This window comes from Drosophila mauritiana, chromosome 2R (assembly GCF_004382145.1).
Source record: "Drosophila mauritiana strain mau12 chromosome 2R, ASM438214v1, whole genome shotgun sequence".
NCBI lineage: Eukaryota > Metazoa > Arthropoda > Insecta > Diptera > Drosophilidae > Drosophila > Drosophila mauritiana.
Genome location: NC_046668.1, coordinates 13787568 through 13803565, shown reverse-complemented (window position 1 = coordinate 13803565; position 15998 = coordinate 13787568). Strand labels below are relative to the sequence as shown.

The 15998-nt window shown below is 43.9% G+C and overlaps 3 protein-coding genes across 5 annotated transcripts in view; 1 reads left to right on the top strand and 2 right to left on the bottom strand.

The window, feature by feature from the left end:
* Positions 1-8116, bottom strand: part of LOC117136225 — a 55356-nt gene extending 47240 nt beyond the window's left edge. Inside the window, 8 exon segments of the mRNA XM_033297003.1 lie at positions 1025-1150; positions 1224-1403; positions 1973-2218; positions 2522-2638; positions 3215-3320; positions 3387-3495; positions 4631-4831; positions 7342-8116. Of these exon segments, the coding sequence (XP_033152894.1) occupies positions 1025-1150; positions 1224-1403; positions 1973-2218; positions 2522-2638; positions 3215-3320; positions 3387-3495; positions 4631-4831; positions 7342-8023 (1767 nt within the window). The 5' untranslated portion in view covers positions 8024-8116.
* Positions 57-922, top strand: LOC117136226. Of its 3 annotated transcripts, none has more exons than XM_033297005.1 (3): positions 57-468; positions 537-651; positions 708-922. In XM_033297005.1, the coding sequence occupies exons 1-3, from the start codon at positions 97-99 to the stop codon at positions 848-850; spliced, it is 630 nt and encodes a 209-aa protein (XP_033152896.1). In that variant the 5' UTR covers positions 57-96; the 3' UTR covers positions 851-922. The 3 variants fall into 3 exon arrangements, with proteins under 3 accessions (XP_033152896.1, XP_033152895.1, XP_033152897.1); XM_033297004.1 differs by having other exon boundaries at positions 528-651; XM_033297006.1 differs by lacking the exon at positions 708-922 and having other exon boundaries at positions 57-258; positions 357-468; positions 537-622.
* Positions 8117-14894: 6778 nt separating the features above from the next.
* Positions 14895-15177, bottom strand: LOC117136229 (metchnikowin). Its single transcript, XM_033297009.1, has one exon. It carries the CDS (start codon positions 15133-15135, stop codon positions 14977-14979), a length of 159 nt encoding a protein of 52 aa, XP_033152900.1. The 5' UTR covers positions 15136-15177; the 3' UTR covers positions 14895-14976.
* Positions 15178-15998: the final 821 nt, after the last annotated feature.

Genomic DNA, 15998 nt, shown 5'->3' with positions numbered 1-15998 from the left:
ATAGATCTACTTGTAAAAGAAGGCTAGTTAAAAGCTTTCATAGGCAGTACCCCAAATAACATATATTCGACTATCATTAAAAACAATTGCCCGAAAATGTCTTCTAATGAAAATTGCCAAGGAAGTCGCCGCATTTCTGAAAATCGCCATTGGAACAACAAATGGCGCAGTTGTAAGGCCATTCCCAGATTGAAGAGCTTCTTCTACTTCTTCGATTTGGAAAAAGGATGCAGGATAATAGCGGGTTTTGAGGCTTTGGTGAGCGTGATACAGATATGCAGTATATATCGTTTATCCAATCAATCAGTGCCAAGTTATATGTTACCTGATCCCTTTTGGATCACTAAAATCGACAGGGAAGGAATTATCAAAAGAAGGTTGCTATATCATACAAGTCATCGCTTTTGCATGGGACTCGGATTGGTTACTGTTCTCAATTCGCTGCTGCTGCTAATTGGAAGCAAATGGGTGAGAGTCGACAGATGGTATTCGAATATAAAGGCTAATACCCTTTCTTTTTCGTCAAGGGCCACCAGGTTTGCCTCTTTCTTTGGATTTATATAACAGTATTCACAACTCTCATATCGAATATAAATAATACCTTAAGGAAATCAAATTTTGCACAAACTTTTTTAATAGTTCCGTCATTGAGTAAGTACCAAAACGTGAAGTCTTCGCAAAAAAATAAACAATATAACCTCTAACAGCTCTGGAGGGCTATTTCACATTGGTAGTTGCATCTTTAATTTGTAAATTCCACGAGAAGCGAGACGAGTGTAACTCATACACCGAAATGCACTCCTCAGACGGCAAAGAGCTCAATTCTATCGAGAATACGGAACAGATATAAGCGGTTTTTTGTGAAATTTAAAGGATAATAGAAAAAACGATTGAGTTATTGGCCACCGATTCAAATAAAATCTTTCGAAACATAACAAACCATTTTTTTAAGTACCGACATGGCTGCGATATCGTACTGTGAGCTTTTATTATTTTGTGTATTATTGTGGATTATTCATCTCACCTGCAGCTGACGTATTTGCAATTCCAATTCGATGGCCTCCCGCTTCAGCGACTCCAACGCGGAGCGTTGTGACAGTGTGGAGTGCCGGTCGAAGACCAACTCGTTCCGCAGGCAGGGCGTCATCTCCTGCGGCGGACAGGTGCCCACAAAAACAATCACTTTAGTCCGCCGGACAGGTGTTATATGCACTACTACTCACATTGTGGTCGCCCGCCTCCTCGCCGCCCTCTGCTTGCGGCGATGCAAAGAGCCGTCTGGGAATCTTCTGGGCCTGCGATGGTTGGGCCAGGAGTCGGACGAAGTTCACCAGATCCTGTTGAGGTGAGACAGCTGCGCACTGGTTGGTCAGGCTGTTGTACCGCTTGGCTTGGTCATTGGCCTGCGGAGGTACACAAATAATTATGATTTGGACACATTTCTGGCACAGATATTGTGGTTACCCTTAAAATGCAGTTGCATGTAGACTTAACTTATATTTACGTATTTATGCTATCTTTATCTAGTACTTATCAAATTGTACAGTTCCAAAACCCTTAAATTTTATAGATATCTAGATCCTTAGGCCCTTCTTCTTTGTTTTGCATTTCTACCATTATCATTGTAAACATTTTACTCCAGTATTTATTGTCCTATATTTTATCCTCGAGCTACCAATGCATATATTTTGACATTTACCTCATAACCTGTATACCCTACACCGATAAAAAAAAGTGTCACAATCATCAGGCAGGACCTGCCCACGCATTAGGCAAATTACCAGGGCAAATTCCTACCCCGCGCAATTATAATAATCGCGTACAAATTACTGTCCAGGAAACAAAAGGTGCTGCAGAAATTAACTCGAATTCGAGGTGCCACTGGGCCACGCCACTACCACACTATACCATGTTTATGGGGTGCGACAACCACCTGCTGCAGTGATAAATCACTGGTCGGCGGGGCACTCACCTTGCCGGCAATTACTTCTGCGCCCTGCATCAGCGAGTCGGACACAATGGCGACCAGGTCGTTGTGGATCTCCTCCAGCTCCTGCATCTGCTGGGGCAGGGTGTCCGTGTGGTAGGCCTCCAGCATTCCATTTGTGGCATGCAGCTGCTGCACGTACGCATTATGGGCGTCGATGTATTCGGTGAGCGAGTGCTGGCTGGGATTCTGTCGGTGGGCCAGGTGGCACTGCTTGTAGTCCACACGGCACTGTGGATGGGGGGAGAATGGCAATGGCAATGGTAATGGCAACCAACAAAAGGAAGGGGGTAAAGGGACCCAAGGGTTGGGTGGTCAATTTATGGGTAATCACAGAAAAGGGTAAATTGGCACACGCACAATGGACAGAGCATTTGACGGGCAATTGGACCGGCCCACACTGCGTATGCGATATTTTCTGCTCGAACAGAATTTTAAGGCATCTTAAATTCCTGTTCGGAAAGATTCCTTTTGGGACTTCAAGACTATCAGAACTCGTGCTAATCAACTTTTTTTTTTGTTAATTAAGCTCACCTTTGACAGCTTCTCTTCAGTCTTTGCGATAATAGTCTCAAAAGACTCCCTGTGTGTAAATATTTTACGGCTTTGAACTTTGCGATGAAAGGATTTATCCAGCATTGGTCGCGACACCTGAAGAAAGGGGTAAATAAATTATGTATGGCATATCTTTTTAGTTCCCTCCCAGTTCTACAGAATGAAAAAAAAGGGCAAATTATCGTGAAAAATGAAAATTAAATGTGTAAGCCAAATAAAACAAAGCAAACGCCGCGGCAAAACAACATTATTCGGCACTCGAAACACACATGTCATTTCCCAGGGCCCCGCACCGCCACGCCCCCACTAATTAACCATAATTAGAGTCTGCCTTTTATAATGCAAATTGCTAATTTTATTTTTTGTGCTGCCTCAAGGCCACAAACACACATGTGGCTAGCCCATCCGATCGATGTGGTAACTGGTACAAATAAAATTATCATATATTATTATTAGTATAAATCTGGCTATTGTTTCAATGAGAAAGTAAATCAATGAATTCCCGCATTAAGTTAATTAAAAATCTTTTAGGGCAAGTGCACAACAGCCACGTACGTATAGTTCTATTTTCAGTGAAGGTAACTGAATATTTAACGCGACACGATAATGCCATTAACCCATTTCGGTTTCGGCAACTTTTTCGACGAAAACCGTAATTTAAGGGACTCTCACCTGGCGGGAAAGGACGCTGGCCACGTCGTTGCAGGCCTGTGAATCGGTTTCGACCTCCTGCAGGAATGTTTCCCATGCCTGAAAGATGGCCAAGTGGCAGGCGGGTCTGCACGCCACTCGGTTGGGTTTTTGGCAACTGAATTTGGCTGGGAAAATCGTTTGGGCCACTTACCTTTCTTTGCGTAATTCGGCATTCTTCTTGCGATAATTGGACAGCGCAACTTGGAGGGCAGTTGCGTGTTCCTCGTACAGACGGGATAGTGTTTCGGAGAAATCGGATACTGTAATTGAATTAGGTTGAGTGAGCTTTAAGGTCAAATAAAACCAAGAGGCAGTCACGCTTTATGACGAGCCACAAAGTGCATTAGACACAATGAAAGCACCGGAAACGGATATGCCAACAGGGGAGAGGTGGGCACTTCCGGCTGAAGTCTTTGTGTTTTTCTCCCAAGGCAGCGCTCAAAAAGTTAGCAAAAAATACCGTAGCCAATAGAATGAATTTATTTATTTACTTTTGAAACATTTAAATGTTTTAAAAACTTTTTACGAGTATGATTTTTTCACATTTCCCATATTTTGTTTTGCCTGTAACAAAAGCAGCCAGTTTATGTGCAGCAAAGCACAAAAAGTCAGCCTCTTTAAAAGGAGTGACTGTCTGTTGGATAATCCATCAAATTTACGATTACTCAGGCATATATGAATATGGATGTTCGGCTTTTAGCCACTTAAGCTGCCAGTTTATGGTCCAATCGTTTTATGGCCTGTAAGATACGCGATTATAGCGTCACGGCAACAGGTTGTCAAATGTGTTGAAACTGAAAAGTTTCTGACGCTGTTGTAGGCAACTTTAATTTAATCAATAATTTTTTATTCCAACTTCTCTGATTTCACATGCAGTTCACAGCAAAAATGTTATTAAAAACTTCAGAGGCTACACAGAACTACTGGAAACTCTGCTGTTCGCCAGTGCCAAAGGTGCCATCCGCTGGGACAACTTTCTCCGACAGCGCCGTAATTCAAAGTCAAAGTTATGTCGAAAAGTTGCAGCTGTGTCAGGGGATGTTGTTCGTTGGGTAAACATACTCATAGTTGGGATAGCGAATTTACGAGGCTTTGCTGGCTGAAGAGGCTCTGCCTGAACTGATTTATGTCTCAATCTGACGAACCGACAAAGACAATCGGCAATCGAAATCAATAAGCCATAAAAGCGAGTACGGAAACTTATCAAATAAAATGCTGCCACATAAATTGCTTTTTGTTTTCCCTTTCAGGGCGCAACCCACGCCCGCTGTTTGTCACTTTTTTGTGCCACCTGGCGAGCGTGTCAGGTGTGAAAGTGTGGCACACGACACGTGTACTCCCATGTGGCGGAATGGGATAGGAGTTGGAAATATATTGGCTTCTGGTTTAGCTCACCTGTTTTAATTAACTTAAAGTTGACATTGTTCTGGGATTTGAAAGCCTCGTTCAAACTGCTGTGACTGTAATCCTTGAGCACGCCGTTGTAGGACGCCATGCTGCCGCCCTGGGGGCTAAGGGAACCACCTCGTGGTCCCCTCCACCCGAAGATCCTCCTCCTACGACTTCTTCGACCACTTGAAGATTTTACCGAAGAACCTGCCGACGACAATATCGTTATCACTCACTGGACTTACAACAAATGTAATCCATTTTTTACTCAAAACCAAAAATTAATCAACTCGTAAAACCAAACAATTAAATAAGGAAAACAAACAGAACGCAGCGTAAATTCCAAACAAAACGAACCGAATTGAAAGCAAACAAATGAGAATTTCCAAACGAAATGTGATTTGATTTCGGGTGGTTGGAGTAAAGTATCCGTCAGGCAATGTCAGGAATTATTTTGGCCACGCCATAGTAAATACACAAGTCGTCCCTCCATTCCCGCACCCCCTGGCCAATCAAACAGATCGCTGCCTTTTGTATTTATGCATAAATAATGAGTGGAGCAGCTCCCCATTTGCCCCCCACGGTCTTTCACTTTTTCTATCGCTCCTATTTTCGCTTTGCGCCAAGTCGGAAATTCGAGTATTTCAGTCCAAGACAGCTCCTTAAACCCGAGCCCCATTACCAAAGTCAACAAAAGGACTCAAACAACAGCGGGCAAGATGGTGGTTCACCATTTAATATTGAGCACTAATAAATAATTACCTTAGCAATTTTTCATTTAATAATAAAACTTTAATTTTGTATTTATCAAACCATGGGTCCTAAAAAGGTTTTACTTAAAGTGCTATTGTACTATCTCGATTAAACCCTAATAAAAATGAGCTGTGATGCTTTTTAGTCCTATATCTTTAAGCACAACTGTATGTAGGTTCCTCTGACTTGCTGGTCTTTGGTTCCTTCTGCTCTGATGTTGGGCGCCAAAGTAAAAGTCGGGGCAGATGGAAGTCCCCTCATTTAAAATTCAATCAATAAATGAAGCGTAATTTCATTGCCGCGACGAGAGTCGAGATTTCGTTAGAACACATTCGCAGCTAAAAAGACTCGGGGGTCCGTTTGTTTGGTATGTCTGGTGATTGTTTCACCCGGACTCCACACTCCAACTCTCGACCCGTTCTAACCAAGTCCAAACCCACTGTCCAAAGTGTCTGTCGTGTTTGTTTGGACACGCTCACACGAGGCTCAATTACTGTCCGACTGGTTGGCCCAATGAAATATGTAGGAGCTGCAGCGGATCGCCCACGAAAGTGTGCTTTAGAAATTATTAAAGGACTCGGCTGCATGAAATGCTCGGCTGTCGCATCCTTTTGGCCCCGTCCAATTTGAAGTAACATTGCCGGAATAAACAGGGCGTGTCCGAGATTTCCAGCGATCACGTAGCTCTTGATTTACTTTGCCGCTGGTCATCAAATTTGCCGCGCTGTGAACTTTGAAATGAATTCCAGTGGGTGGTTGTACTGCTGGTGGTGCTGGTGCTATTGCCGGTGGTTTAGCAGGATCTCGGCCGGTTCGAGCTCACGTGCCAGCTGCAAGGATGTCGTTATCGCTGTTGTTGATTACACTTCACGCGCTGCTAAGCTGACATTCATTTCGGAACGCCAGTCTCAGCTGGATGTGCTGCTCCTTTTGCTTTTGCTCCTGCCCCTACTCCCAGCTCTTCAGTTCTTACTAGTTTTCCAAAGGAATTATGTGCGTGCCTGCATTTGGAGAATGCGCTCCAGGCACGCAACTCAGTTGTAGCTCCAGTTGCACTCGCAGTTGCATCCACGGACACAGGTAATCCAATTATGCATGCGAGGAGCAGCTGTGGACCCCACTCAAGCGATAAGGTGGCACGATGGATATGCAGATGGGAAATGGGAAATGGGCGGGCGAAAAGTCAAGCATCCTAAGCACTTTAAGTTCGCCTTTCGCCTTTGTGTATGTTTAGTACCAAAAGTTAACCAAGCTTAACTAAGCGAGGACGGCACAAGGATGGGTTTGCGAGCATTGGCAGGGCCAAAGGTTGAGTATCCTTGGAAAAACTGCGAACTAGAAATCTGAGAGTCCATTATGAGGATTGTGGTCTTAGTGTGCAGGAATTGAACGAGTTCGTAATGCGGCTAATTGAAAGGTTCAAGGGCAGAAAAGGCCTGAACAATAAACACAATCACTCTAAGTATTTCGCCAACTAGCAGTCTGAGTATAAATTAATAACCAGCTTTATTATACCATATGGCTTCAATATTAAACCGAAATCAAGGTACGATGTATTTAAATTTAAATCGGACACATGAAAACAAAACTTATCAGTCAGTCTAAATATTATTAAAGATTCTAATCCAAGGATACTTCATTTAGATGCATTGTTTAAAGGCATTCTCAAAGTATAACATAACTCCAAACTGCGAATGAAAGTTGCTTTAAACTAAGAAGGAGTTCCCGATTTTTCACATTCCCAAATCTTGATGGAATTTTATTTGCTTGGAAAGTTCTGAGATGATATGGTGAAGAGATTCCCAACTCAAATTGAATACCATCAGACTACTTGAAAGTGAATTCCGGAACACCCCCATATGCTGCATGTTATGGCGATCAACTCGAGGTTGTTTCTACGAGACGCGCGGCAAACAACTGTAAACGATTCGATTAGCAGGTGCAAGAGAAGACTTGGAAGGCACCTGTCACCTTTGGAAGGCGTTCCGCCAGAACTGGCCCCGCCTCCGCCGCCGCCGCCCGCCGAGTTGGATCCCCTGGCCGCCGCACCACTGGCTTGTGCGCCCACCGCTCCGTCGCACTGATCCGCACTCCGTGACCTTGCCCCAGCCATCCTTTCCCGATCCTCGCGCGGCGATCGCGCAAAAAGGCCGCCACCGCTTGCGCCGGCCTTGCCTGCAGGACTCCTCGTCCTTGGTGAATCGTAAACACCCGCATAGTTCTCCAGAGGCGGCGAGTAACCCCTCCCACTGCCATCCGCCGGAGCCGTGTGAGGGGTCTTCGGATGAAGCTTGATGACCGGCTCGCGGGCCTCGAAGAATGCATCGAAGTTGTTCTGGCGCAGATTCTCGCTGCTGAAGACGGGATTCTCGACGTGCACATGCACATCCTCGCGCAGTCTGTTGCTCTCCCTCGTGTCCGAGGAGCTGGAGCGGCCCAATCGCCCCAGCGGAAGATGGAGCTTGGGCCGCAGACGCGACTTTCCGGTGGGCGATTTGCTGCCGGATGCGCTGGCAGACGATCTTTCCGGCGGCAGATCCATAGGCGACATGGGTCGACCCCATCCCGGTCCGAAGTGGGCGTGCGTGGGATCCGGCGTGGGTGGTTCCAGAAAGATGCTGGGGCTGCGTGAGCGGAGATCCCCATAGTGTTCTAGTGCTCCTCCTGCTGCCGAATCCTGATCGATAGCTGCGCTGCTGCGCTGGAATGGTGCTCGTCCTGGTCCAGTGGCACTGCTCCCCTGCATCTGGCTGGCATCATTATAATCATTATACATGGACGCAGCAGGCGGCCGCTGGGGGTTCCTCCGTAGGCTGCTCCTCTTCGTGGAGCCCTGGTGCGAAAGATTGGAGTTATTAGAGTGAGTTAACGAGGCGCGCGATGTGCGACGGGTTGGCGTGGGCGGCAAGCTCTGAGATTGGCACTGAAAAGCCGGTGGCGGTGCTACCTCCTCGAAGTTAAAGAAGTTCGAGGCAACAGGTGATCCCGGGTAGGTGAACGGCGGTGAGGCTGGCGGAGATCCTGGGTAGAAAGAGGCTAGTGCTGCCGGAGCGGTTGCTGGCTGGATGGCAATGGGCGGAGTGATGGCCTCGAAGTGGACGGCGGCGTTAGTTGGGACTTTGTTGGTGTTGTGGCCGGCGAGGTTACTGGAGTTGGTGGCTCTGGCTGGATACTCGATGGGCACGAGCGGCTCGGGCAGGCAGTCGAGTGAGGGTCGCGGTTTCACACGTGGCGCAAAGAAACCATAGGTCATCAAGATGAGCTCATCGGCGGGATATATTACGTACATTCCTCACTGTCCCCATGTGGCATGGTGGCACAGCGCTAAGTGGATCTCAGCTGTTGGCTTTGTTGGGATTGTCTCTTGGTTTCTGGGGGATTCTTGGGGATAACTCTAATCAGGGTTCGGTGGGTTCGGTCTAGTTGGGTCTTATTCGAGTTCCTGTCTTTTTAGGGTTCTCAGTTAGCAGTGCTGTCAGCTGTCTGTCTTTTTTGGGTTGTCTAACTAAAGTGCTTTAAGTTACCAAAACAATATAGAGAGTATCTAGGTTCGTTTACAACTAGGGCTTAACGTACTTTCTGCTAGTCGGGTATATCACAAAGTGAGTTCAAGTTTAGTTCAATTCTCGGGGACGTGCTGTCATTTGGATCGCTGCATGTTGTCGATACTTAAAGAAGATGCTAAAACGAGAAGAAAGAACAGAACAAGTCAATGATTAATTAGTCGTAATTACTGAATGCTGCGTTTTAGAACACGAAACAAAAAAGTTTGGCCGCAAAAACCAAACAGAGCTCAGCTTGTGCCTCATTAAAAATATTCCTTTCTGCTGGTCGCTCATTCATGCGAGTCGTTTTGCTCATTAAATTGTTCCGTTTCCCTGGAAGAACAGAAGTTACCACTCGAGGGCCAAAATTCCGGTCAAACTTTGGCCACTCTTTCTCCCTAAGTTGGTAAACAAAGTTTGACCGAGGGCAAATTTCTGGCCAGGTTTGCACGGCCAAGACCAAGGCCAAGGCCCAAAGATGTCGGGGGCCAGGTGGCAAATTGTCAGGGTGCCAACTGTACAATAGGCACCTATTTTTTGACTAATATGGGATATGACTAATATTGCCCTTATTAAAAATCTTTCTTTGTTTTATTAAATGAAATACATAAGTTATACTGTAGCTATTTCCTTTAAATCTTAAATTAGAAGCAAAGGAACTTGAAAGCTATAATCCATTTCCGTGTAATAACACTACTTTGACTTAACTTGAAGTAAAACAATCGCTCACTGTTCAGAGGGTGGTGCTCAAACACAAATTAACAGGAATTGGCAATGACAGCCCGAGCTGAAAGTTGGTGAAACCACCAACCCACCACCCACTAAGTTTGTGCGTGTCTAAGCCACTTGTGGGTTTGTGGGCGGTGGGCGAATAACTGGCTCGCCACATGCAAGGATTATTATTATGCCATTTTATTGGCCAATCGATGGGCCCATATCAATTAAATTTGCATTAAATATTCATGATAACCGATGGTTACACGCCGCTTTAATTATCGGATCAGAATTAACTGGATGAGTGATTATAGCGTGCCATTGTCTTGTCCTCCCAGGCAAAGTTTATGGGCATTCCAATGGCAGAATAGTTCACGGGATTTCTGGCCATGATATTAGCAATATTGGAAACTATAAAAGTGCTATAAGATACTTTAATCGGACATTGGCAAATGTTAAGTTAGGAATTTCCACAATAATTAAAATTAAAATTTATATGTGAATGGCATCTTTATTGTTAATCAAGTCGCATGTATACTTATATTGCTTAATGGATTTTTGTTGCTATGTTGAGTAAACATTTAAAGCACATTTCGCATTGCTTTTGGGCTTAAGTATCTTTTGCGAGAGCAATTTCATTTTAATTTTAATTCCCATCTTAGGCGTCTCGTCTGACTAAAGCTCGTGTTTTAAAATGTACCATTTGCATAATTGATATATAATGGATACTGACCCAATAATATTCACCCACGAAATCTGAGAGGGCGGGTCCTTGGCCGGCATTAAAATCGCATTACGCGCACAACGGCACGGGAAATCGGGGGAGATTAAATTCATATACCGCGTACGGGGCGGCCTTGCGTGTGCGTATGTGAAAATGAGGAAAACCCGAAATGAAAACTTACAACAAGAATGCGATGCGATGGGCCGACGGGAAGGGGGTGGCACACGGCGGGGCACGAACAAGTATGAGGAAAAGCTAAAGCCAAGACAGAAATTGCATTTCATAAATGGGGGGCTACACAGCTTGTGGCAAGGCGAGCCGAAAAGAAATCACGCAATTTAATTCAATGTGAATTATTTATTAGCTGCCAGATAGGGGCGGTCGCATGAATAATTCCCCATATTTAATGCCATGACGGTGGGGCCTCGAAGGTTGCACAGGCGGAGGAGGATGTTGTGTTGGAGGTGGGTGGCACAAAAAGGAGGAGCAGTTACTCTGCCGATGACACTATCCGACGGGGTACGCAAATATTTCCTTTTCATCCCCAACTTTCACCCCCAACCCCGCACACACACACATAATTGAATTGTTTTGCTGCACTTTACCAGCTCGTTAAATCTGTCAACATTGATCAATCAAACCGGTTGAGAGGGGGAGTAAGTGAAAGTGGGCGGGCAAAGAGAAAGTTGTCCCATCTCCAGCTAAAAGTTGTAAAAGCCGAGGGATCCGGGAATTTCCTCGTTTCCTCGTTTCCTCCTCCGGCAACGACTGGCATTTTAAAAGCCTTTCCAACGACGAGCAGAAAAAGCCAACCGAAAGTAATTTTGCAAAAATGCACAAACAGCAGCCCATGAAAGGGCAAATGGCAACTGCTTCTATTGAAATTAATTAACTACAGAAAACAATGAAGCCCGAAGAGCAATGGCAGTTCGCTTATCAGAACGAGGAAGCCAGCGGCAAACAAATTGTTATAAATAATCAAGCAGACAAACCCCTCGTTTTGGCTAGCTGCACATTGGCAAGAAGTCCCAAGATGCCGAGATGCTAATATGCTGAGAATGCCCAGGAAAAGCCGGCCAACTAGAGGAAGCAAACTTGACTCAAGTGCATTGTCAAGGCGGTACACGAAAACAGAAACAGAAACGGCTAGGAAAAAAAAAGAAGGAAAACATCGAGGAGGAGCAAAGTGAAGGCGCCCATGCGATGCACTTGCTCTTCTCGGCCAGCGACATACATAATTACATGGCAGTGAGCCCAGAAGACGGGGCACATATGTATTTATATTTCGAAGCGTATAAACATATAAACAAATGTATTATTGTGGCTTGCAAAACGCTCTTCGCTTTCATTTTATTTTTCTAATTAAATCTAAACGCATATAAATAAATATTTGGCTCGCTAAGAATATATTCTCTGAAAAGGTTACTGGGATTGCTACAAAAATAAGACGCTTAAGTTCGGAGGTTGGTAAAGTGCTTTTGCGCTTGAAAAATTCACATCATTATACTTCTTATTCGTAGAGGGTATACTAGACTTGATGAAAAGTATGGAACAGTCTATATATTTCTGAGTAGGATAAAGGAATATAAAGTAATGTAATACAGTCCCGCACTTCCAAATAAACGTCGATATCTTCAACTGAATAAAGGGTATATGATAGTCTCGACTTTCTGGTTCTCTCATGTTAATTAATTAATAATCCTCATTAATAAACGGAGGATATATTTAATTTTCTTAGCAACAACGTCAAATCACTGCTCTTCTCTTTATTACCTAAAAATTTGATATAATTCCTTAAACAGTGTTTTGTGTTTCTTTTTTTTAACTCCTTTTAAAAAGAAGATAAAAACACAAAAACTAAGAAAGTCCGTATGCGTAGTTATTTGCCTAGCTATGAGAATGCACATAACATAAATTCCTAAAGACGTTCAACAAGAACGGAAAACAAGAAATCTAAAGCAAAGGTCAAGGAAATTCTACTGAATAATTGGGATGCTAAAGAAAAATTTCGCATGCTTATTTGATTTTCAAAATGAATACAACAAAGTGCATATGCATGCACATTTATATGAATTCAGCAAATCTCAAAAGTTATTCAGTTTGCTTAAAGATAACTATACAACGTGCAGATACAAATTTCGCATTTGCCATTAGTCCAATTAACAAGCTGCCTTTAACTTCACTGCCAATCAGATGGAAGGTCATTCATGTAATGACTCAATCAATCTCATTTCTCCCAGGAATTTTGCACTCCAGCTGAGAAAACATGACGAACAATAAAGTTTTGTGCTGATTTGTGTGGGCCATAATTCGCCATAATTCCCGCACACATCCAAATGGGCATAACCATCAAAGGCAGGCGCAAAAAAAATATACAAAGACACAATGATACAGGTAGCATAGACATGTGATACTTATGCAAAAGGAAATTAGATGAATAAGATGGGGGTGTGCTGCGAAAGCAAGGCAAACAAAGCTGTCGAAAAGAGTAAACTCAATTTATGAGAAAAGCGTTGGAAGAGGCTGGCGAAATACGGAGCAGCTTCAACACAAATTGCGTATTCGCAACGTGGGCCCCATGCAGAGTTACCCGAGCAGCAAAACCAGGCGCTGTGGGTTGGGCCTCCGATGGGTATGGGCTCCAGTCCCCACACGAATTGAAATTCAGTCTGACATGCACAGGCTGACTGAAGAGCAGACCGTCATTTTCGGGACATGAACAAATTTCGGGGATGGAATCTACATTAGGGTAATTAAATTCTGTTTCTGTTCATATCGCAGGTATAATAGGTATATAGCTATGTTAACGTATTAAAAACTCTCACTTTAATCATATTAATGTGGCTCAGATACCAATCAGAATAAACCACTTATTGTTAATCTATCTATAAAAAAAATACTGATTAAAAACAAATACAAATATCCATTTCAATATTCAATATAAAAAGACTTAAAATCACGAACACAAACAATTCAAAATAGAAAAAAACCAAACTAGCTGTACAACAAATCCCAATAGAAATATTTCAAAAGTACTGAAATCAAAACAAAACCTCAATTTAAATGCAAGAATTCGCAGAAACAAAGAGCTCATAATGAATTCGAATTTTATGTACACCATTGACAGGGAATCCAACTCACCGTTTTGAGAATCTGCAGCTAAGTTGTATTCGTATCGGTTCGTTGGGTTGACATTTCTATATTCCCTTTAAATTTGAATGTAACACAAATATTTGTTTGTTTACACAACACACGCACTGTTGTTTGTTCGATTCACTGGGTTTACATATGAGTGGCACATGAATGTGGTGCGTTGGGTTGACTTTCGGTTTTTGGTTAAGTTTGGTTTCGTTTCGGTACGGTACGATACTAGACTTTGTGGCTCGTTTCGAGTCGTTTCAGTTGCACTTCCATTATTTTTTGCAATTTTTATTCATATGTCGCTGGCACACAACAACACACACAACATAAATAATAATAACAACAACAGGAACTACGACCGATCGTCGACGAATTTAGACTGAGACTCGAGCAGCTGTAAGCATTTAAATATTTTGACAATTCTTGTTTGTGTTCCGCCGCTCTTTCTTTTTGCTGTGCTTTCTCGCGATTCTCATGGCTGCTCTACTGATGTTGCTGATGCTGTTGATGCTGCTGCTGCTGCAGATGTTGCTCCTGTTGCTGTTGCTGTTGGTTTTGCTTCTTTCAATGATGCTGCTGCTACGACTGCTGGCTGTACGCATGTTGCCGCCGTTGTTAATAATATCATAGCGCTGCCATGGCGCTGCTGTTTGTCTAGCGCTTCAATTGGGAAACACTCAGCGCTTTTGTTTGCCGTGGGTCAACGGGGCGTATGCGCGATATGCTTTCATTGGCCTTTGCCAGACCAGTTTATACCGCATCCGTGACGTGGCTCATCCAGCCAATGACGTCATGGCCGCTGTCACAGCTGTCACGCGCAGAAAGTGTTCAAGGACTATTTATAGACGAAACGGCCTCCCGCACCGAACGCCGCCAACCGCCCATTCGTCCATCAGCTGCTGCTGCTAATTTTTGCAAGTGTTTTTCTTAGCGCTTTTCTTGGATCGCAGCTGAAAATAGACAGAAACAGCGGAGAGTGTGAGGAAGAAATTGTCGTTTTTGTGTGTGAAGCTCATTGAAATGTTTGCGCGTACTCAATTTTTATTCGCATCTAAATATACATGCACAAGTGTAGTATACTACAGAGAATGGCAATCGATGGCAACCGTGATTACTCATACGCCCCGCGAGCCAAGCAGATGCAAAATGCAAATTAAATTGCATTCGAGTGCTTTGCATTCCAATGTTGGCTCAATCACAGTTGCCATTATTATTTATGGATTGAATACCATTGAAGAAGCCTTAAACGCCGAACAATCAGCGAGGTACAATTTCAATTGCAGCTAACTCATAATTCTGGTTCAGTGAAACTGGGATTGCTGATTGCCCTCCAGTTACCTGTGCCTTTTGGCCCCCTTCAGCGTGGAAATAATTTAATTACCCAATGACAGGCTTTGATGTTCAGTTTTGCTTTAATTGTATTAATTTTGTCAATGTGTTAACGACATCAGCAGTGTGAATTTCCCACTGACAATTCAATAAATTCGACCCGGCCTGGGTTGGTTAGGATTGAAGGGCGACGGCCTCGTATCGAAAATGGGTCCCTGGTGACGATGAGGCTCTGCCAGCACCGATGTAGCCGTGGCCATCACACCCAGCAGGGCCAGAAAAATCGCTCCAAGATTAAGTTGCATCTTAGCTCGGTGGCGGGAATTGATTGATGCTTTGAGCGTTGAGATGGCGAGGCTTTTATAGCTCAGTCCCAGACAAACGAGTCGCAGATTGGGGACTTTTTATTTGAGCTGCTGCGATAAGCAGCCGAATGAACGACGGACAAGTGTCAGCCGGGGGCAGATAACCGATTGTGGCCAGGGGAACCCAGCCGGCACCACCCAAAGGGGACTTCCCACGGTCCCGGATTATCAGCCTAGACTAAATGTAAATATGACGTTTCTCGCTGAATATTTATGTTGCCCCCATTGACCAACTCCACCTCCCCCCAAAAACACTCTTCTTTTTAGCGCCCTGTTGGTTTTTCTGCATTGCAAATTACCCACTGGCAACCACGGCAGCCATTCAAAGGCATAGTCAACATGCGTCAACATGGAGCCACGCCCACTGCTCTACGCCCCTCGCAGCTTCTGCCTTCTAAGCCGTACACAGAAAGAAATATAGCGAATAAAATATTAATATTTAATCAGATCCTAATGGGGGTTTTCATCTTTTCTTCTTGTTTGTCATTTTCTAACAACATTTACGATATGCACGAATGATTTATATCTATTTTGTGGGGCAATATACACGCAATAAAGCAACAAAAATTAAGTAATTAAAGCGGAAAACCCCTTTCTGTTAAAATGAAATTAGTCTCAGCAAGGAAACGTCAGCAACTAGAAATGTGTTTAATATCTGAGCGGCTAGTTTTAGAACAGATAATTCGGCCAGCTTTCACATTTCATAATTTCAAACTATTTCTTGTACAAATTTGCATTATTTTCCAGTGCACGATGAGAACATCTAGAAAGCGGGTTTTTTGGTGGCACGGTTGCGGAGGTGG